The sequence below is a fragment of the Podarcis melisellensis genome (genome assembly GCF_964234715.1).
Source record: "Podarcis melisellensis genome assembly, chromosome: 5".
NCBI classification, from domain to species: Eukaryota; Metazoa; Chordata; class Lepidosauria; order Squamata; family Lacertidae; genus Podarcis; species Podarcis melisellensis.
The window spans coordinates 36,880,178-36,903,051 of NC_138537.1; the positions used below are offsets into that span (position 1 = coordinate 36,880,178).

General features: G+C 43.2%; 1 protein-coding gene and 1 long non-coding RNA gene across 14 annotated transcripts in view; both read left to right on the forward strand.

The window, feature by feature from the left end:
- The window catches only part of EPHB1 (EPH receptor B1), a 334,289-nt gene that overhangs the window by 239,519 nt on the left and 71,896 nt on the right, over window positions 1-22,874 (forward strand). For all 13 annotated transcript variants that reach the window (XR_014168172.1, XR_014168173.1, XR_014168174.1 and 10 more), the window contains 2 exons: window positions 7,036-7,191; window positions 18,588-18,923. Coding sequence is in view for 6 of the 13 variants with exons in the window: in XM_081910347.1 (XP_081766473.1) it covers window positions 7,036-7,191; window positions 18,588-18,923 (492 nt within the window). In the remaining 7 variants the exon portion in view is untranslated. The remainder of the gene's footprint in view (window positions 1-7,035; window positions 7,192-18,587; window positions 18,924-22,874) is intronic.
- Window positions 13,235-15,295, forward strand: LOC309369651. The gene is made up of 3 exons (XR_014168224.1): window positions 13,235-13,427; window positions 14,056-14,211; window positions 15,158-15,295. It is a non-coding gene; the product is annotated as an uncharacterized lncRNA (long non-coding RNA).

Sequence of the window (22,874 nt, forward strand, 5' to 3'; positions counted from 1 at the left end):
GGCTTAGCCTTACTCTAGTAAAAGAGGAAAGAGCATTTTTGCAAATTTCCCTTTCTTCCTGATATCGTCCCCCATGCTCCCTTTCACCCTATTTTGTAGGGGGCCCCCTCCAGTGGGAGCTGCAAGGGGGCGGATGAACCAGCAAAAAATAAAGTTTTCATCTCCTTCTATCTACTAAATGAAACACCCTTCTGTGAGCTCAGGGGCACCAAGTGGATCCACCCATCGATGGGGGTTCTTTTTTGTACACATCTCAGGACAGGTATTTTGTGTCCTTTTGCTATCTGAAGGAACTGGGAGAGCAAGAGACCTGTGTGTGTTTTGAATTAGAGGTTAAAGGACTTCAATAAAGATTAGATGGACCACTATCTCCCAAGGAAATTGCATCAAAGTGGTTGCTCCAGCTTGCTCCTGTTAATTTCCTCTCCTTGGCTGTGAGGAGATGTCTCATATCCTGATGCAGCAGACAGGGGATAAGAGGCACTTTCCATTATCTCAATCACTGCGCTGTTTATGAGACACTTAATATGTTTCTTTACGAAGTAATGTGACTGTGGGGTGATGGATTCCATGTGGGTGAAGGAATGGGGGGTGCTAGAAAAAGCAGTTCTGATGGCTTTTACAATCACAAGGGGAGGGCTGTAGAAAACAGATTGCATTTGTGTGTGTGTGTTCCGCTCCTACTTTTTCCGTTAGATAGCATCCTTTTGTGTTCTGACTGTGTGTTAAGTACAACATCTTGAAACATGGCATTCTTTTGATTTTAAACAATGAAATGCAAACATTTTATTTGCATTGATTTCATATTTTTCTTATGTATTTAGAATTATTTTTGTTCGCATCTTTTAAAGTTATATATTTGTACTGTGGGATGATTGTATTTCTATAACTTAATCTTGTTTATAAATACCCGTCGCCCAAATGTATCTTAAAAATAACATGTTCTGACCAAAGAGGAAAACTGTTTGTGGCTATACTTTTTCAATGGACAGCTGGGGTCCTTGTTCAGATCCCACCAAGGTCCCTAACCCTATGCTTCCTTTTTAGGCCCGGTAAATCCATACAAACAAACACCCGCTTTTCTGAGGGATTGATTTGTGCAGGGCTAGCAATGAATTCCCCAGGGAATTCGGTGTTAGTGTCACCGTTCCAAGGTTCTGCTCCTTTAATGTCAGCCTGCCATAATTTCCTGGCTCTCTGTATATGCTCTTTCTCCACTCTTGGGCTGTTCAGGACAAAAGTAAAATGAAGAAAAAGAAGCAAGCTGGCAAAACACAACGACCAGAGGTTTCCCAGTGCATAGTTATGTTTTAACTATGCACTGGGAAACCTCTGGTTCAGGTCTCTGGTGTGGACATACAGGGTGGTCTTAGGCAAGCAATTGTATCAGTGACTCATCTCCCTGCTCCCTGCTCCCTGTCCCAGACACATTATAGGGCGAGGATAATGCCTATTTTACAGTTGAATAAAGGACTCTCAGGTTCTCAAATTTTGCACGGTGCACCATATTGTGTTGGGGCAGAGAGAGGTGAATCCTTGGCCTCTAGGACAAATCCGCCATACCTAATCAGCACCCAGCCTAAGGGTAGTCAATGTTGTGCCGCCCTCGAGTGTTGTTGGACTCCAATGCCCATCAGCCCTATTCAGCATGGTCACTGGCTAAGGATGATGGAATTGTAGTCAATCAACATCAGGAGGCCACCTTGTTGGCTTCCCTGACCCAGAATATTGATTACCTCCTGTAAGCTTCCTGCCTCACATTTCCTGCCTATAGACCGTACCCTCCAGTAGCAGCCGAAGAGTGGGAATAAGGGAGAACTCAGCTGGCAACTTGGAGATGAAGTGGCTTAGTTTGGGTCTGTGCTTTGCTTGCAATACATGAAACAAACAAAGCCCCTGGGAAAAATGGGATTTTAAATAGGAAAACAGCCAGTGGGAAGCGGGTGAGATGCCTCCCCTTCCCTCCAGCCATTCCTTTGCTCAAAATTCTCCAAAGTCTGCTTTTCATGTTTGTTGTTGTTAACATTTTATCAATGAGCTTTTTGTTTCATTAAAATAGACCATTCCATGGGGACCCCTTCTCTCCTTCATTGCTGCTTACCCACAATTTTAGTTGTCATTAAGTCCAATCTTAAATAGTAAACAGAAAACAATATAACACATACATAGTGCACGTGTCTTGCATCTTATTTTACCATGACTTTAATCAATATAATGATAAAATCAGATGCAGGAAACATGATACCTTCGTTAACTGACCTACCCTTCTCCCCAACGTTCAGGCAGTATTAGATACTACAAAGGGGAAATGAAAGGACAAAAAAGGATTTTAAAAAAAGAATGGATGGATGAATCTATTAAATTGTGGAATACTAAATAATCTATATCATGACCACCTTACCCCTGCATATATTCACATGAGAAATATTACTCTAATGACCTGGAGGGCACCATATGTTACTCCAGAAACTAATCCCATATGTCTTTGAATTTAACCATGATCTCCAGTCTTGCAAGTCCTAATCACTTTGAGGATCTCTGCTGTAGCCTCTCTGCTGCCCATTTCTTGTGGTGAGACATAGATTGCTTTTCACTTTTTTCATAGAAAAGCCTAGACTATGCTACATACAGTTTCTAGTTTGTTTTCCTGTCTCCCCTACCTTCCTAGCCCAAGAGTCCTTGTCTACTTAGAGCAACTCCTTCACCTTCCTCTGAACCAGACCTTCCATTAGTATAGGCAAATATTATTCTCCCCAGCTGATAATGTTCACATGTGTGAGTGTCTATGATGAGTCTGAGACATAATGACTTGCGCACGACCACCCAGTGTTATCATGCATTGCTAACCCCTGCCCTGGAATGGGGGCTGCCCCTACTCAGTCTTCTTCCTCTCCCCCCCCCCCCGTTATGCTTGGCTCCATGGGTAAAACTAGAGCTGGGCAATTAAATTGAGGTGAGGGGAAGTGGGGGAGCACTTCCAATGATGAATCATTCCCACCCATTCTATAGATCCTTCTGCATAGTATTGGACTACATGCATACAGTTGCACATATGGGATTCCATGTGCCCACCCATGAAGTGGAAGATGGGTAGCATTTGGGTTTGCAAAGTAAGTTGAGATGGGATAGATAGGGGCAGAGGTGGGAGGAAAAAAAGATATGAAGAATACTTAATTGTTGAGATACTGTTCTCTGAAGTCCTCTAAGCAACTGTCAGGAGTAAACCAGCAGTAAATCACACTATGGAGATGACTCTTTATTAAAACATGTTATGCACAGGAGTGTCAGGTGTAATGAACACATCAATTCATCTCCAATAGGTCTTGCCCCCATGAAGCAGCTGCTAAGACTGAAGGTCCCTGGCTTCCCACAACTGCCCAAAGTCCCCTCCTCACCAGGTGTTTCCCCAAGCAGAGGATGATTCTGTGCACCACCAATTGCTCCTTCACTCTTTCATGCCTCTTCTGGTTCTGGGAGACAAGCAGGGAGGGGAGCTTGACACAGCAAGAGGGGAAGATACCTGTGACTCTTCACCAGCCTGACTCATATCTGCTTTTTGGCCCCTTCTGACTCTTGATTCTGGACTTCAGTCTGCCACAGACTCTCCCAGCTCACTAAGCCCTGTTAACTCTTCACCTTCCAACATCTCCTCTTCCCAGACTTCTCCCTCTTCTCCATGTGATCACTCATCGTTGTTCCACCTCCACACACCAGGCTCTGAGCCTTCATCCCTTGGTTCCTCCCACCAATCATCTGTGTCCAACCAGTCCACGAGAGCAACCAGTTGCATATTTCTGACTGACAATGCTTTCGGTGTGCTGCTGCTGCTGGATTTGCAACCATTTCTATGATTTGTTGTTCATCCAATAACCGAGAGGTCAAAAGTGTGTTAAGAAACAGGTGAAGCCACCAGGCATAATTTCTTCCTCTGTGACCTAAGGGCTGTCTTAATTAGTATGACTTACTGTTGCCACTCTTAAACCATTGGTCGTCTTGGAGTTCCGCTGGCAAGGATTTGAAGAACAACCTATTGATAATAACTGGTTTTCCTTTTCCTCTTTCTCAGTTGCATTCTGTTAAAAGCACCAAGTTCATTGTTAAAGCAAACAGAAACTCCCCCTTCAGTTTGTATAGTGCTTCAGTGCATTTCTTTCTCTTCTTACTAGCTCAGCGTGATCCCCCTTATTTTCTCTCCTACTGAGCTACACATGTAGTTAAAAATATAACCCTGGCATCTATCCTGGAGCACCCTTCATCCATTTTTCATTCACATAGTAACTGATTCATGGAAGACTAGAACTAACTCACCTTTGGGCTGTACATCTTCTGTTATATGTTGGAGCAAGGAGCAGGCTGTCAGTCCACTAATGTTTTGCATACAGGATCACAAGTCACGGAGAGCCAGTTGATTAATGAATCATCACACCAGCAAGGATAAAAACATTATTATTGCTCTAGTTGGAGAGGGCTTCCTATTTATGAATTAATTGCTAGCTTCTGGTTGAATAAGCTCTGAGGTGATGGCCTAGAAACACATTAGCACTGGGTATAGTTTGAGGGAGATAATCAAAAGACCCTTCAGATTGTTGTTGTTGTGAGTGTGCAGGCATTGTAAATGAAGTATGAACAAGTATTAAAAAGCAATCTCAAGTGAGTTCTTTGAAAAGCTGTAGGCTGAATTTGAGCAGCATTCCTCCAGACAGTCTCTTGCTTCCTTTCTCTCCCCTCCCCACCACCCCATTCCTGAGTCTGTACCTACCTGTCATGACAAGGGGATGGGAAATCTCGTAATCTTAGTTGCTGTCACACGGCTTGGATATTTTGCCTGAAAAGGCATATTACCATTCAGTGATTATGCAAATCAGACACCCACAGCCAATCGGAGTGGAGAGAATTGTGTAAGTGAGAGTAAGCGGTATGATTTTCTGTCCTTAATGGTGCATCATCCATCATTATGATTAGATGAGACAATTCCATGTCAAGCTAATGCTTCTTAACTTTGTTTTTGCTTTATAAATTTATTTCAGCTTCTAAACTTCCCACCCTTATCCTTCTGCATCAACAACTAGCTATTATGCAAAGATTTCACACTGGACTCATGTCAACAGCCCATTTTAGCTCACCCGTCTCATTAAGACAAATATCCTGGCGGCCTCTGCTCACTCTGTATCATTGTACATTAGCATCTTAGTGTTAGAAACTAACTTTTCTGAACATTAAATCCCAGTGGCTTTGTTAAATTTTTGCCTGCAAAAATCTTCTGTGTCAAAGCTGCCAATTAGACTGAAAAGAGCAATGGTGTTTATTGTGTGGTCAAGGACTCGTCTGAGAATATCAGTTGATATGCCAGGCTACTGGAATTCTGATGGTTAATAATACTTTGCAAAACTGACCAAATGTCATACGATGAAACTCTGATGCAATGTGCTATTTAAATATATATTTCCATGTATTAAATACCCTCTTGTTCTGATGGCTTAGGGCTGGTAGCAACAATCTTGCATAGGTATGGCAGCCTGAATTCAATACATTTAATAGTGTGATCCTATGCATGTCTACTCAGAAATAAGCCCTGTAGCTTATTCCCTGTGGCTTATTCCCAGGTAAATGTGCATAGTTTTGCAGCCTAAAATTTAAAGAAAGATGTAACAAAGAGACATAGATTGCTTTTATTTATTTTTTCATTTTTGTATCCGTGCCCCGATTTGTCGGAGGGCATCGTGAATGATGGCTCATGTAAGATATCAGAACAGGAATAATGAATCATATTTAGATTTTTTTTCCCTTGAAGAACAATTCTGCAAACCCTTATTAATTGGGTCTCTTTTAAAACAAGGTATGTAGTTTGCAGAATAATTCAGTAATAAAAATAAATGGGAGTTGTGTTGGAGCAATACTTAAAGAATTACACTTTGTACCAATAAGCTGATCAGATAACTCGTTTCAATATTATAAGTTTGGAAGAGTACTAAGAAGGCCATCCCTGCCCAAATTATTTTCAATGGCACATCACAGTAGTACTTAGGTAGTTGAACAGTTTGGCTCCTGAACAAATCAGCTCCCGAACACTGCAAACCCAGAAGTGAGTGTTCCAGTTTGCGAACCTTTTTTGGAAGCTAAATGTCCAATGCGGCTTCTGTGGCTTCCACTTGAGTGCAGGAACTTCCTGCAGCCAATTGGAAGCAGCACCTTGGTTTCTGAATGGTTTCAGCAGTCGAACGGACTCCCGGAATCGGTTAAGTTTGAGCCATGGTACCACTGTATTACAGAAAGAGGCCCTTTAACATTAAAGAGAATCAGAGTCACTCCACAGTAGACAGCAGATTTATATGTGGCTTTTTAGCCATCTCTCTTCTGTGTGGGGGAGCTGCCTGCAGCGCCCTAAATCCCGAGCAGGCAGGAGTAGTTTGCCATCTTGTTCTGCCATGAGCCAATTCAGACCACTGGTGAATTGCAACAGGGCTGTACAGTGGTACCTCAGGTTAAGTACTTAATTCATTCCGGAGCTCCGTATTTAACTTGAAACTGTTCTTAACCTGAGGTACCACTTTAGCTAATGGGGCCTCTTGCTGCTGCCACGCCACCGGAGCCCGATTTCTGTTCTCATCCTGAAGCAAAGTTCTTAACCTGAAGCACTGTTCCTGGGGTAGCCAAGTCTGTAACCTGAAGCGTATGTAACCTGAGGTACCACTGTACTCACTTGCACAGCCATCTTACATTGCCACAAACTCTGCAAAAAATAATCATTCATCCTTAGATGTTCTCTGGCTTTCTAGACCTTGGCTTTTGTTTAATAGATATATATTTACACCCCACCCAATAGCAAAAGTTCTCAGGACATTTGTCAGTCAAACCAGGACCCTTCTGTACAAGGATGTTAAATTCTTTGTTTCTATTGATGATGTTCATGTCATATTTTGGAAACTGTCTTGGGAACTGCAACAAAATTAGATTAATTCAGTTCCTGTCTGATACATGCATTTTGATGAGAATTTGACACCTTCTTGTTTCTTTCTCTGCCCTTGTTTCTTCCAGCTTGCACAGCAGGGATGTTCAAAGCAAACCAGGGTGCTGGGACCTGCACACAGTGCCCCTCCAACAGCCGCTCCACGTCAGAGGCTGCCCACATCTGCACATGTCGCAATGGTTACTACCGTGCTGACTTTGACCCATCAGAGGTTCCTTGTACCAGTAAGTAACAACATTTTCTACTGAAAACGCATAGGCCTCAAAACTCACATGGATAATGTGTTCTATGAAGGTAGCTGATAACGATTTAGAGTGAGTATTCAGAGTTGCATCGGTGTGTCATGATACCTCAGTGGATCCATTGCCTCTCATGCTCTGTGGGCCTGGTGGACAATGTTCTGGAATTGTCTTGAAATGATACGACACTATCCCTTTATGGCAGTATCCCTTTATGTTGGCATGGAAATGTCTCAGCACTGTTAATCCTCAGTCTTCAGATCAGCACATGAGCTAGGTACTCTTTATAGCACATACAAAGGCAGGCCTCATTCAGAATAATCATTTTTCAACATACTTCAGAAAGAAAAAAGAAAAAAAATCAGCAAAGTGAACGTACTGAGGCAAAACAGAACAAAAAATGAAACAAAACCCCACCAGCTAAGCCATTTACTGTAAGTATCATTAACCCAAAGGAAAGGATGTGAGAACACAACCCTTAAGACAAATTATCCTACTCATAATTTAGGGCACAGATGGAAGACATTAACTCTTAATGCTGTTGACAGCCAGAGATACATTTGTATGACAGAGGAGGAGTTGGAGACTTCGAGTCCTCTGTCTGACCACCACTAATGTGTGACACAAAACGGATCCCAGGACAGATTTATTTCCATATGTGGTTGCATTTTCACATGAATGCATCAGCAGCTGGGATATGGATACAATATAGTAGCTACAATAGTACAAAACCCAGCTCTGCTTGAATTCCAAGTTAAGAAGAATGAGGTCGTGAGAGTATACCTTCAGTATTCACATGCCAGGATCCTTGCCAGAAATATGGGGTGAAGTAATAGGATACAGGAAATGCATTATTCTGTGTTGGATTATGTGGGTTCACTGTGGGGGAAGGAGCTGATCCGTGGAAGATCCTGCATTGGGAGAAAGGTTGGACTCTGTGATCTTCCGCCTCTTTCAGCTGTATAATTCTGTGGGGTGAAGTGAAGGTAAATAAGTAATTTGTGGTTTTTGTGGGAAAAAAAACAATTGGTTTGAGAGAAATAGGGCTACCCTGTGTGGCTCCAAGAAATGAAGTTGGCTTTTATCCTTCTAATTTCCAGTGCAACTTGCCTATATAGGAGACCTGTGTTAGCATACTGCTTTCTGCAGTTATTCTTCTGTAGCTAACTATGCATGCGTGCTTGTGAGATGTCTAATGTGTGTCTGGAATAAGAGATTAATTTTCATATTGTGCCTGATTTCTGGTAGCAGCGAGTGTAGTAGTAAATAAATCTGTTTTTATTGCCTCTTGTTATATAGCTGATTTACAGTATGTCTCACCAGAGGAGTACTGTATAAAAAAGTCAATTTGTTGATTTTTATTTCTACTCGTTAAGACTTAATTTTAAAATGTTCTAATTTGAGGTGCCAGCTGTTCTATTTCCAAGTTGTTACATGTCATAGGAGTAAATAAATTTCGTATTGTATATCTGTGGGTGCTGCTGTTCCCTGGTGTAACAGAAACATGCCTCTGCCTTTCCTGCACATTTCCTGCTAAGTTGAGCTTAATGCATATTTATGATTGGTGCCACAATGTGAACAATTGCCATTTTAACTGTTGCACATTTCACAAGACAGTTACTAAGAAGCAGTATTTCAGTAGAAGCTATTTTACACACTGTGTTAATGCTGACCTCAAACCAGCCAGGGATCTGCTGCTCTCTTGCCAAAAGAGGACAAAGCTTTATTGTAGGTTGCCTCTTCGATGTGGTTCCACCTTACTTTGATGCTGTCTATAGAGCAGTTCAGTTTTGCTTCTTTGACAGAATCAGAGAAGCATTCACAAAGTTCAAGTAAGACTGATCTGGCAGAGTTGATTCAAGGCCACACTTTCTCCTTTTTGCTATAGGTCCTCTTTGGCTGGAGAAGGAGTCCATACCATAGTTGGCACTGTAGTTGCTCCCTGTGCAACAAAGACAGTTGAGTGCCAATCACCTGGTGACAAACAAGTCCCTCTGCTGCCAATGGCCTTTGATGTCTCCAGGACACTTACCATTTTACCTTGGCAGAGAAGAACATGTTCAAGAACATGTTCGGGCTATGGTCTGAACATAGCTCAAGCAGCCTTTATCCGCCTTTGTTCATGCTGCCAATACCAAAATGACCTATGCAGTTGTCTTATGTGTGATGATCACCCCCAACACTGGCTCTGAAATCTCCCAGCAGGAATAGGTGTTCAGGGGCTGGGACCCTCCTGACAATCTGGTCTAGTTCTTCATAGAACCGGTGCTTGATCTATATATTCAAGCACATAGAGGGAGCGTAAGCGCTCAAGATGCTAACCTGACCGAAGGTGGTTGAGAGACAGAGAGAAATAAGCATTCTGAGCCCTTGGTTGGCAGTTCTGTTGCAAACAGGAGTGCCTCACTGTGAAACCTATGCCATGAATATGTGGTTCTTCTGGGTGCCCTCCTTGCCAATCAATGGTGTAATTCTTCTCTCAGAGGCTTCATTCAAACTGAGTGTGCCCTCCTGTAAGTGGCAATGTCAGTGTTGAGCGTTTTCAGCTCATGGTCAATGATAACTGTCTTCCATGAGTTATTGACCTGAAACAGGCCAGTGGACAAGCCAGGACACATGGTCCTGACATTCCAGCTTGCTAGGCACAATAGGGTTTGTTTATTTTCTTTGTTGCCTGGAACAGTGGTTCAGTATGCTTATTGAGTGATACTCTGAGCTCCAAGCACCCATTGAAGCTGGTGGACAGCATTTTCTTGACACGGGATAGTAGCCGACCAGTGAGAAACATCAATCTCTCCCACTAAAGAAGGCAACCTGTAGCGTTTGTATCTTACACTAGTCAGGTTGAGCTTATAACTTGTAAGTGCTGCCTCCTGTGTTGTTTTTGCTGTACTGGCAGCACCAAAGTGACCTCTTCAGGGTGCAAGCTTGGAGAATCCTGGGCTGCCCAGATGACAAGACCCCCCCCAAAGGAAAGCAAAACAGTACATTTGGTACCAACTTGGCTGAAGGAGTAGTTGGAAGGAGTCATGCAAGGCTCCAACCAACAGTCTTAGGGACTCCGCTCCAGATTTGTGTCGGGTTTACTCCTTGGCCTCTCCCAAAGATGTCCTGCAAGGCAGTGGATAGAGATTATTCCTCAGCGTTTACTCCTGAAGCCTTTCTCACCAATGAGTATAGCCACAAAGCAGCGGAGGTTTAAGATCAGTTTTCCTTCTCCTAGGTTAATGAGCCCCACCTGCCCCTTATTTCCCTCTACAGCACACGCAGAAACCGCCTTCTTGACTCATGGACCCACTTGTGGTCTCATCCATTTGATCCATCAGAGTAATGCAAGTGATGCATTGATATCTTAAAAGTTGCAGGGTTAAAATGTGCCTGAAAGCTTCAGTTTCTGATCTGGGAACCAATTTTGCTTATCTCAAGTGTGTGTGTGTGTGTGTGTGTGTGTGTGTGTGTGTGTGAGAGAGAGAGAGAGAGAGAGAGAGAGAGAGAGAGAGAGTGTTAGAGGTGGGGAGGGGTGAGTGTTTGGAGTAGGCTTTGCTTACTGAGTAATGCTTTATGCCTGTGCTCTGATGCATTTTAAATGTAACTTCAAATGTTTCAGAGCTGAGACATGGGATTGAAAACAGATCCTGGGGCTGAGTCTTAACATGCTTCAAGGACATGATTCCACCTGGGTTAAATATGGTAAAAAGCTTCTCCAAAGGGTTCCAGCAGTTCTGTGAGATGGCTGCCCTCTTCCTCCCTGGCTGTGCTTTAACTGTAGTGCTGACATATGCTGGACAGCATTCCACCAGTAAATCAAGAGTTGACAAAGAACAGGAGATTGGGGGGTGGGGATGATGACAGTCTGCTGCAAGATCCCTCTGGTAAAATCAGATGTATTTGTTACTTTTTCTGTGGTTCCAGGCATGAGTGCTGCAGACAAGATAGATAGTGTCAAGAACTCCACTATAAATCACCTTCCCCGCCCAGGGCTTTATAATTCCAGTAGTGAAATTTGCTTTGGGTTGTATTGATATGTAGTTGTTCCTTTTTGGTAGATAGTTTAAAGGGTTTAAGGGAGATGGATTTAGAAAGCATAGTGATTAAGCCCCCTCTTCCTTTCCTCCATTTACCAGGCATGAGTCCAATCCTGTGGACATTTCCCCATCTGTCTCATTTTTAACTGCCAGCCCCAAGGGATGGGCAAATGCCTCAGGCGGGGTGGGGGGTGGGGGTGGGAGAGACAAACTTACAAACTGATGACTTAAGGCCAAAGTGAAGGCTGAAGGCAAGTAAAGTGATTCACAAACAGATGATGGGGAAGACTTTTATGTGAGGCTCGTGCGGCCATTTACAGAGAAATGAAAAAGGGGAAATGCATTCCCAAAAAGAGAGCGAAAGGAGACACAGATCTGCATTACTTTTGCATCTGTTTATTTATATGTATAGGTGCAATTTTTTAAAACAACAACCAATGGCTTTAATTTAAATAGATGTACAATACATCTCAATGTAAAGAGGGGCATGATTTTTACCAAATTATCTATACTTAGAACCTCTGGGAAAATTCTATTCATGGTACCTCACCTCATCTTAGGGTGATGACCCCCAAACAGGCATTGTCTGCTGTTGCTCTTTTCTATGTAATGCCGTTCCCTTTGTCATATGTGAAACAGCAACCACCAGTTACTTCATGCATATTTTATAGCTCAGGATGGAAAACCTCTGACCTGAAGGTGAAACTTAGCTTGCCAGGCCACCCCACTGAGGTCACCAGGGGGTGCCATGTTCACCCACCCTGCACCCGATGTCATATATGATGTCAACTGTGTACAGCCAGTAAGAGCGAAGCTGCAAAAACAAACAAACAAAACACACACACACACAACTAAAGCTGGGCTCCTGATTCTTCCTTTCCTGGAGCAAGGCACGACCCAAACCTCCAATCAGCTGGCAGGAGGTGGGAACAGCCCTTGCTCAAGGAAGGTGCTGATCTTTGGAACTGTCCCACAGAGCTCCTTTCCTGCTCCTTTCCCACACCTCCCCATTCCACATCCCATGTTGGGGTTTTGACAGTTGTCTGGGAAAACCTACCTGTCCATTGTGTCATGTGATAATGATGTCATGTGATTGACAAGTGGGTTGCCCCACCCCTTGTCAAAGTTGACCCATAGAGTGGTGTGCCAAAAGGTTCTCTATCTCTGGTATAGACATATCTTTTTACCCAGGTTTGTCTGACCCACAAGTTCAGTCCCTTATGAGACCCTCTTTTCACCAGCAGTCTCATTGGTACAGAATGCAGGCGGCCAGTTCCAGCTCCACAAGGTTCCCAGTTGGAGCCTGGCTGTACCTTACAACAGCATGAGCAGATTCCCTGTGAAAGATACATGGTTTGACTGCTTTTTATTAGGTGGGAAATCTCAGCTTACTGACCATTATCAGAGGTACAATATATCTACCCTCGGGTTTTATACCCCAGGTTAAGTTAAGGAAGGCAATGGAGCTATAACGTCTATTGCTCAAAACGTCTGCCACTAACCCCTCAAACAAGCTGATAAAAGGTTCTGCTCTGTGATTGATGGCATCACTTTTAATAACTCTGTCTCAGATCGAATCTCTGAAACCAGGCAACAGAGGCGAGTGTTATGTACCATCAAGCTTTCAAGATGCAACCTGTAATGTTGCAGCAGAAAGTGATATGGCCCAGCCAGATTCCCACCCCCAGCCATTAACTAACCTGGCTATGATGTCACAGAATCCTGGAGACAAGGAAAGTGGATATTGGGGGTGGGGGAGATTAAAAGCAGTTGAGGCAGAATATAATTTTATTTACTTACAATATTTATTAGTACAAGGCCAATGTATGCACCCTAGTACAATGTTTTGATGAGTTGGGTGGTTGGGGCAAAAGGGGCTTAAGAGCAAGTCATTATTAATCTGTGGGAAGGCAAATTCTACACATATATATATTGGGTGGGGAGCTCAATTTTGAGAGGAGGTGGCAGAGGGTTTCAAGTTGCTTTCAATCCATTGCCTACAGAATCAGGGCAAGTTTGTGGGGCAAAGGGAGCCTGACAGATTTTGGGCCACTGGGAGATGGGACTGGCTTAACACTTCCCTGGGCCTTCATCCTAGTCAGCCTTCATCATCATCATTGATGTCACTCTCACCTCAGATGGACAAGGTGGCGTATAGAGGAGTGCTTTGGCAGGTGATCTCAAATAACGGATAAGGTGTGCATCTTCAGTTACTTGGGTTCCAAGCTGTTAAAGGTTTTAGCAGCACCTTGAATTGGACTCAGAACTGGACAGCTAGCCAGTGTAGGTCTTTTAGAAGTGACAAGACAAGATGTGCCAGTGAGAATTGTGGCACCCTATTCTATCACGGATAATAGACGTTGCTACAAAGTGTGGCTTACTGAAGCAGCAATTTTAGGAAAGCAGCAGTAGAATCGCATTAAGGTTGAGAGGGAAGAATTGGAGATGGAAAGAAAAATGATGGAAGAAATAGAGAGCTTGGCTATATTTTGACAGAGCCTTCATGTTTGTTTATGTATTGATGAAATGTGAACTCATTGACCTAGGGTAAAACAATTAGAATGCAACTGGAATGGCCTTGCATTTTGTGTGTATCCCTATATATTGATGACCCACACAAGGGAACACTTTGAAGTGCAGCATCACTTCAGTACATCACATTCAGCACATCACATTTCCACTGTGTACACAGCAAAGTCTTTGCTGCTAGATGGCTCATGACAAATACTTTAACTGTGCTGACGGGAAAAAATTAAATGAAATGGAATTTTCGTTAAAGGATAGCATTTTTCTAGCAATTTTAACAAAATGCTTTCATCTGCAGTAACCATAGTAACAGATCAGAGAAGCTCTCTCTCAAAGTGCCTCTCTGAATGTAATTATGAAGAAAAGGAGGGAGAGAGAAAGAGAGAGAGAGAAGGGAAGCTGGTAGTTTGGAATGGGGACAGCAGCTGAAAACTCCTCAAGGGCTTGAGCAGAGGTAGGTTGTGACAGATTCAGCAGAACTTCCCTGGATTCATTTCCTACTAAGTGAGGTGCTGAAATGCCAGCCTCTTAATGGTAACCCCTGATCAGTGTACTTCTCCACCACCATCCTGTCAGCACAGCACAGCAGTTCCAAGCACTTCCAAGTGCTAGTCCCAAAAGTAATGTAGAGGAACGCTTGGTAGATGGCTGGGGCCAGTTTGCAAACCACTTTGCTAGTAAAGTCCCTTGCAGGATCTATGGCTGTGGCTGAGACATCTATTTGGACTATTTGGATAGATAAATTTCAGCTCGTCCAACCTGAGGATTAGCAAAAGATGCTTAGAGGGTTGAAGCTAACTACTTTCTAACTATATCCATATTAGTTCTTTTGCACCTGTTGGCAGCCCTCAGTACGATTGACTGTAGTGTCTTTTGAGGACATCTGGCTGGTATGGGTTTGGGAGACATGTTGCAGTGGCTCTGTATAGTTGGACTTTCCAAGAAGGTGGTCAGTCTTGACCCCCGTGTTAATTTAATAACTACAAAACATTCATTGGAGAGGTCACCTGGGATTTTGTATTCAGCTGTGATCAATATGTTGATGACATCCAGCTCTTATCTTTCTTTTTCAACTGATGCTAAGGAGGCTATAGAGATCCTCAAGCATTGTTTGGGTACAGTGATGGATGTGGGCAGCCCTTGGAGTGTTGACTAAGAAGGGTAAAAGATGTGTGCAGATGTATCATATTCTGATTAGCTTGGACTCTGTGAGTTTGCACTTGCCATTTCAATACAGGTGTGTCTTTCTCATAACCTCCTACAAAAAATATTTTTCTCTCCTGATAGTGGGTCAACTTCATTTTCACTAAGTGTGGCTCTTTTAAGTTGCAATCCCAGTTTCCACTTCTGCTGCTGCATTACCTGCTTACACATCTCTCACAGTGTCTGCAATTACACAGGCATGGAAGGACACCAGATGCAGGAGCAGAACAGAAAGAGTCTTCAAAAACGTATAGAAGAAGATCTTGATTGCTTTCAGAAAAAACTGAATCAGATTTGCTCTTGAGGAAAAGTGCAACACTCAAAATGCATTGGACAATAAATTGTTTTCTATGCATCTCTGAAGTCCCCTCCCCTTTTGTTATTGTTAAGTAGGGCCTCAATCCTACTGTGTCAATCTTACAGGATAATTTTTATTATCAGCTCCATCCTCCCTAACCATTTCCACCCCGCCAAAGTGATTTCTTTAGAAATCTTTCAGCCACTACTATTCCATAAATTAGTTTTTGATTGCACAGATTAATGCAAAGCCCCATTTTTATTTTGTGCATGCATTGCACTTGTTGTGCAGTGAATCGTGAGGTCTGCAGTTTCTCATTTGTGCAAACAAGTCGTGAACGTCTTTTCACTCAGAGTCTTAATATACTGCACAAGTGAACGGAGAAGGATATAGCCAAAGCTACCATTCTCCTCACACCACAAACTTCCACTCACACAACAGCTTTCCTTCTCCACTCCTCTCCTCTGCAGCTACCCATGAACCCTCCCAAACTGCTACAGAGAGTAGGGGATCCTCCAGAACATATTTTTGGGGCACACAAATAGAGGAGAAGGTGAAGTCCAACTGCATGAGTGGATGGATCAAAAGCATTCGCACAGAAGCAAATGCCACATTGGCAGGAAAAAGTGCTATCACAGGATTTTGTGCAATTTCTGGGAGATGATTTGGCCCAAGTGAATTAAAATATTATAGGAATATTGGTGGTGTTGAGCTTTGAGTTTGAAAATAAATATGGATGTTGCAATAATGTGTAACGCTCATAGATGTAATCATGACAACCATGAAATTTCCTTGTCCAGGGCTTGCCCAAAGCATGAATTGTTAGAACTCCAACATTAAGTTCCAGTTTTTGTTATGAGAATTTTTGTGGCAAGTCTGCCCAAGTCTGAATTCAGTTCTCTGGTTTAGAAAATAGTAGCACTGATCAGACTGAATAATTACAGTGTTTGTTTAATAGAGCTTGGCCCATTATGCTGTTTGCTTTGCCTGCAGCATGGCCACAGTGTTGACTCATTTTATTTGTCATTCCTTACAGCCCATAGAGTTTTCTCTGTGGCACAACTGCCTGATCAGCATTCCCCTGTTATATATGTGTGTCTTTGATTACTCTTTCCACACTGTATTTGTTCTTATTGAATCTCCATTAATTGATTCCAACCCCATTTCCTCAGCGTATAAAAACAGAGTTGCACTTAATTCCCCCGCCCCTGCAAAGCCACCATTCTCCTTCTCAGAATGGTGCTGCCTGCAGTTTTGATATACGTACTCTGAACTGTGGCGTCCAAGTTGCTAATAAATAATAACTGCATAAAGAGCAGACACAGAAGGAGACCCTTGTAGGACCCCACTAAATACCCATCCTTTCAGCCTGACATATTGAACCATTAATAACTGCTCTTTGCTTCTGACATTTTCTGCTAGTCTGTCTGTTTTTATATCATGTGTGCTTTTCTGAGCCCTAACTATATCTTTCAAGGAATTCTTAAAATAAAATACTGTGTCACCTCTGTTCTCCCACCCGCCAAATGTGAGTGTTCAATAGCATGTGGTTGTGTGTAGATTTCCAGATGTATAAACTTGTAGCTTGAATTCTCATTGCAACTTAGTGGTACTATCAACTCAGCTTCAATGAGGATGGGTTGATGTTGCAATGGAAGTAGACCAGATTTTTTCGGTTCACAAAATGTCAGGACCAAGATTTGGAAATGGGGGTGGAGGGAAGCAGTGCTTGGAAATGTCAGAAAATAAAGGCTGCCTTGTATTACTCTGCTAGATGGTTGGCGTGGGCAAAGAGTGGACATTATACCAGCCGAGGCCCCGTTGTGAATTGCCTGCACCAAATCTTTCAATACCTGTCACTGATTTGCTCCTCATAGTCTTATAGCAGCTTCTCCCACATTGAAATGAGGAACAGTGCATGGCAAATAAGGAACAAACAACCAGAGACACCTTATTTGCAGGGATACAATATGTGTTTCTGGTTTGTGTTGTCTGAGTGGAGCACTAGGCATTTATAAAGACTATAGAAGGAGACGTGGGTTTCACCCACTCACCGACCAACAGCCATTCCACAGCTCCATTTTCTTTATCCTTTTGTTCTTACCAACTGATCCAGTGACAGATCTTGCTGCTGTTAGCCTTCTCACATTTTGGAGCATGCCACTGTTGGTCTTTTGGTATAGCCTCAGCTCCAGTATGTGACTGGGAGCAGAGTTGGGGAAGGAGAAAACTCTTGAACTCTAAGTACACACTCTCCTTTCTCTCTTTAGAAAGGGTATTGTGACTATTTTCTATCCAGTTTCTTGAATATTTGCTGCCAGAATAACTTATGTGGCTCATGAGCCTCATCCTGGCCAGTCCTGTGTGTATATATAAAGCAGGATTTATATGGGTGAAGTCAGCAATATTTGGGGACTCAAGAGATCTGAGCTGGAAGCTGGTTGTCAGATGGACCATTAAAACAAATCAAGGACCTCATAGAGCTGAGAGGACTGTGCTGTGTGACTTGATAGCCTCTGGCAACTATGGCCAAGTCCAACAGCCCATAAACCTTTAGTGAACTGGTGGGACTCATAATACTAAGGAGGGAAAGTGTGACAGCTTTAAAAATAGAGCCACATGTAAGATTCCTTTTACAGAGCAGGACAGCTGAGTGCTATAATTTGGTAGAAATACTGTGGAAGGGACAAAAGGCCATCTATCTTAACCCCAGCAGCAATTTAAATAATAGAGGTTAAAGCATAACCTAAGCAGAGAAGAGAAGATGAAGGTGTCTGAAGAGCAAACAAGAATTAACCAAGAAAGGACACAACTTTCCCACTACTCTGTCTACTCCACACATTAGCCTAACCAAGCAGGGAGAAACTTCCAAATGTGTTAGTCTGGTATCTGAGCCAAGCGACACTACAAAAGAGGGACCATTACTAAGTAATCTGACTGAAGGGATATTGTTCTACATTTAAAGTAATCAGGGAGGTTCTGTGTGAGCCCAACATGCCAATCGGAGGATTTGGGGGTGGGGGAGAGAGAGATTTGGTAAGGTTTATTGAATTCATGTATCATTTCCCACAACAAAGAGTCCTAAAGTGATTAAGAAGTTCATGCCATGTTGTGGGGGAGATGTTCAAGATCATTAGGAGTGGGGTGGAGACCCTTCTTAGTCTAAGGGTCCTCAACCAAAGCCCCACAATCGAAAATCATGAGTCATGCATTTATCCAGCTCTGGTGAGTCCAAATTCACTAATCTCTACATCTCAGCAAAAGTATACATTGTACCATGATCAGGCATTTAGTTGCATAGCCTTTATCTGCAAATTGCTTTTTAACAGGTGTTCCTTCAGGGCCTCGCAACGTGATCTCTATTGTCAATGAAACGTCAATTATACTAGAATGGCACCCACCCCGGGAGACGGGAGGTCGTGATGATGTGACCTACAACATTGTCTGCAAGAAGTGTCGGTCGGACCGCCGTAGCTGCTCCCGCTGTGATGACAATGTGGAGTTTGTGCCAAGGCAGCTGGGCCTCACGGAAACCCGGGTCTTTATCAGCAACCTGTGGGCCCATACGCCATATACCTTTGAGATCCAGGCTGTCAATGGAGTTTCCAACAAAAGCCCATTCCCACCGCAGCATGTCTCTGTGAACATCACCACCAACCAAGCTGGTAAGTGCCACAACAGCAGCTCAGAGACCTCATGTCTGGTTTTCTTGATATGCGCAGAGAAGAAAATCTAGATTGCTTTCAGATACTGCATTTCCTCTGCCATCATTGATTTGACATTGTTCAAGTTTTGCAGTCGGGTTCCATAAATATATGTTGCTTTTGCCACTTGCCCTTCTGACCTCCACCCTTTTTAAATGGTTCTGGGTCATACCTCCAGCCAGGGTTTCTTGTAACTGGATAAAACAATGGCATAGCTGTTACTGTTTGAGAGCATAGTGCCATTCAGTACTCCCCAACTCCATTGCTACCATCTGGTGTGCTTACTAATGATGGTTGGCGCATGGCGGGAGGTGGCAGAAGCACTGGTGGCACCACCATCAGGGCCTCCCGTGCTGTCTAAGTCACTCTCACAGTCACATTACTCTCTGTGTTCACAAACACAAAGGAAGTACCAACTGTTGGAAGAATCCCATCTTCCCAAATGGCATGATACTGCAATTTGAGTGGTGGTGTCATGATTCCGACAGTGGGAGCACTACCTCGAGGGAAGTTGTAATCTGGATCCACTTTTTAGCCGAGTAACGACTGTGCAGATGGTGCACTAAACCAGTGTTTCCCAACGTGGGGGCCATATGGCCCCATTTTGGGGGGGCAGGATATTCCAAAGGGTCCGCAAGTGAAAATCACATAAATTGGGGGGAGGGCACGGCACGGGGCTAGGGGGTCACAGAGGGAAGTGGCAGATGGAACTCCCTTGGGAGGTTCTGGACTCTCCTTCCTTGGAGCTTTGTAAGCAGAGGTTGGATGGCCATCTGTCATGGATGCTTTAGCTGAGTTTCCTACATTGCAGGGGGTTGCACTAGACCAGCGGTTCTCAACCTGTGGGTCCCCAGATGTTGTTGGACTGCAACTCCCATCATCCCTCACCACTGGTCATGCTGGCTAGGAATGATGGGAGTTGTAGTCCAACAACATCTGGGGACCCACAGGTTGAGAAACACTGCACTAGACAGATGACCCGTGGGGTCCCTTCCAGCTCCATGATTCTATGTTTTTCTGCTTCAACAATATTTCATTATGTTCCGATCATTTTATGAATTGTATTCTGTATAAATTATAAAAATGATAAACAAAACATGTTCTATTTACAAAGAAAAGAAAACATTTAAATAACTACTTTTCTACTGGTGGGGGGACAGACATGGGCATAGCCAGGATTTTTGTTAGGGGGGCAGGCTTTTGTTGAGGGGATAGAGCCTCAGATATGTATTGATTTATATTGATTTTTTACTTACGGGGGGGGCATCTGCCCCCCTGCCCCCCTTGGCTATGCCTATGGGGGGCACAGGAAGGAAACAAGGTCAGAAGGAGACCACAGTTGGAAAATTTGGGAAACATTGCACTAAACAACAACAACAATGATACATAGAAAGGCCCTTAATTGTCTTTGGAGTTTATCTCTTTAGACATTAATTTTTTCCCCTTGCAGAGTCGTGTTTAGTCACCAGGAACAAATCCTAGAGAAAAATATTACTGAATGTGACCTGTATTGGAAGGAAAGGGGGGCACAAATAGGGGAAGTGGAGTAGGTGGCCAGATGGTGGTGGATCTGTGGAGGGTGTGAGCACGTGTGCCTGTGTTCTCTATGTGAGGTTAAGAAGAAGGGTGGGGAAGGGACAGCAACCAGGTGGTGACCCTGGCCTAAAGCTTAATGAAGGGAAGAATTGACAGTAGAAGGCAACAATAGATGACAATCTGTTTGGTTTCGTTACAGAAAGGGAATGGTAATTTCTGCTTTGTATGAAACACGTAAAATGGAAAGTCTTTGTTAACTCCACCCCGCTGGGAGAGTTCACAACAGAAACCTGGCGTAAATATTTTAGCGTCACATCTCCAGGGAATAAAAACTCTGTCAGTTTGTCATGTTAGGTTTGTGCCTGGATGTCGTTTCTATCTCTAATCAAGTCCAATCCAACCAACTACTTGTATCTCTACTCTTTTGTCTGTTATGTCTGCTTGCTGCTCCTCTCTCCCTCCATTTTGACATGTGCCCACCTGCCCATCTGCTCTTCTGCCCATCTGTGGCTGCCTCTCCTTGGACAGCGAGGGGCCTCAAGGTGGCCTCAGCAAGAGCAGGTCAAACACTCCTTTGGTCTATTGTCTCAGCTTTGATTCCCCAGAGCTCCATTGAACTCTACTCAGCCCATCCTCCTCCTCCTGTAAATTTCTCTTGCTTTATTCTTCTGTTAGGTGTTGTTTCCTATGCTCCTTTTTTGTCCTGCCTGTCAGTCACTCTATTCCCCATCTGTGTATCCACTCATCTCTCCTTTCCTATTTCTGCCAGAAAGCCATGATTATTAAGAGTTGATATATTTGCATTGTATTCAGACATGCTCTGTAATTATCCAACTGAAGCACATTTGCTTTCAGTGCATTATGGATGCGAACAATATTTGAAAGACCACAAACATAAAATAAATATTTGGCAGTTAGATGCAAGGTGTTAGCATTCAGCACTTGTTTAAGCAGGTTGAAATGGGGTGCCAAGCACTAGAGGCATTTAAAGGGAGGTTAATGGGAATGCACAGGCAGAATAGATTGTGCAGATTTGGCACTGACTCAGTCATTGATGCTTAACAATTTAGTTTTGCTGGCCTCTCTTTTTTGTGCCGCCGCTGACCTAAAAATGCAATATATTTCTAACTGCAAGAGTTACTGCCTAAGCAGACAATAACGGGGAAAGTGTGTTATTATAGGCAGCTGTATCTCCATACACCAACTTTGAATGGGAGTGTGCATTCAGAATCTACATGGGGCTTTATTAAAATCACGCATGAAAGAGTGGGGGGGGGGAGCAGACTCCAAGTAATGACAAATGATGGAGAAATTTGCATACTCCAAGTTCACAAAAAATAGTATTTATGTCAATTCTCTTCTCTTTAATTAGTCTAATTAAGCATTTCTTAACAGAAACAAACTTGGATGCCTTTCTCAGGTTCATAAGAACCAATCAGTACCCTTTTCTTAACCATCTGTCTGCCCATTCACCCATACATCCATCTCCACACTACTTTTCTTTTCATCTCTCTGTAACAGCTATCTCCCCATCTGTCCATCTAGCCATCCAAATAACCCTCCACCCCAATGAGTTCCTATTTAATTCCTTGTATCTTTAAGGCTCCCTTTTGTTAATGTGCAGAGCCTGGGTGCCTCTTTACGTGGTCCTGAGAACTTTTGTAAGGCTCGCAGTTTTGCCCACTTGCCTGCCTGAAAGATTATTGCTGTGGGAAATGTTGCTAACTGACCCTATTCCCAGAGCGTTTCAGGCTGCAAAATATAAATACTTACAGCACACTGAATTTCGTGTGTGAGCAAGTTGTAATTGCAGGTCTAGACTCATGGTGTGTGCTTTAGGTTGGCTGGCTCTTGCTATAGGCCTGCTTGCTTTGAAGACTGCTTTCTCTCATATCCAGCAGACATAAGTTAAGAAAGAAGGTCATTTTCCACTTCTTCCAAAATTTTGCTATACAGTGGTACCTCAAGTTAAGAACTTAATTGGTTCTGGAGGTCCGTTCTTAACCTGAAACTGTTCTTAACCTGAGGTACCACTTTAGCTAATGGGGCCTCCCACTGCCGCTGTGCAGCTGCCACGCAAATGTATGGATGCAATTTATAATACTTTGCCTTTCATTGCGAATAAAATCTGTCCTTATAGCTTGATGGCATTAATTTATTGGCCAAGTTGACTACCTCAAAAGCTAGAATTTAAAATGCTATCCCTCCATGTATTGAATTGCCAAGTTGGCTGCTCACTTGTGAAAAAGACTCCTAACTCTGCTTTGACTGTTGTCACATATTGCTGTTCTGAAGCACAAAATGTTGAGATGGAATTGACAAAAGAATCGTGCCTTAGCTAGACACACCTGTGCATTCCCCTGAAGACCAGTCAAC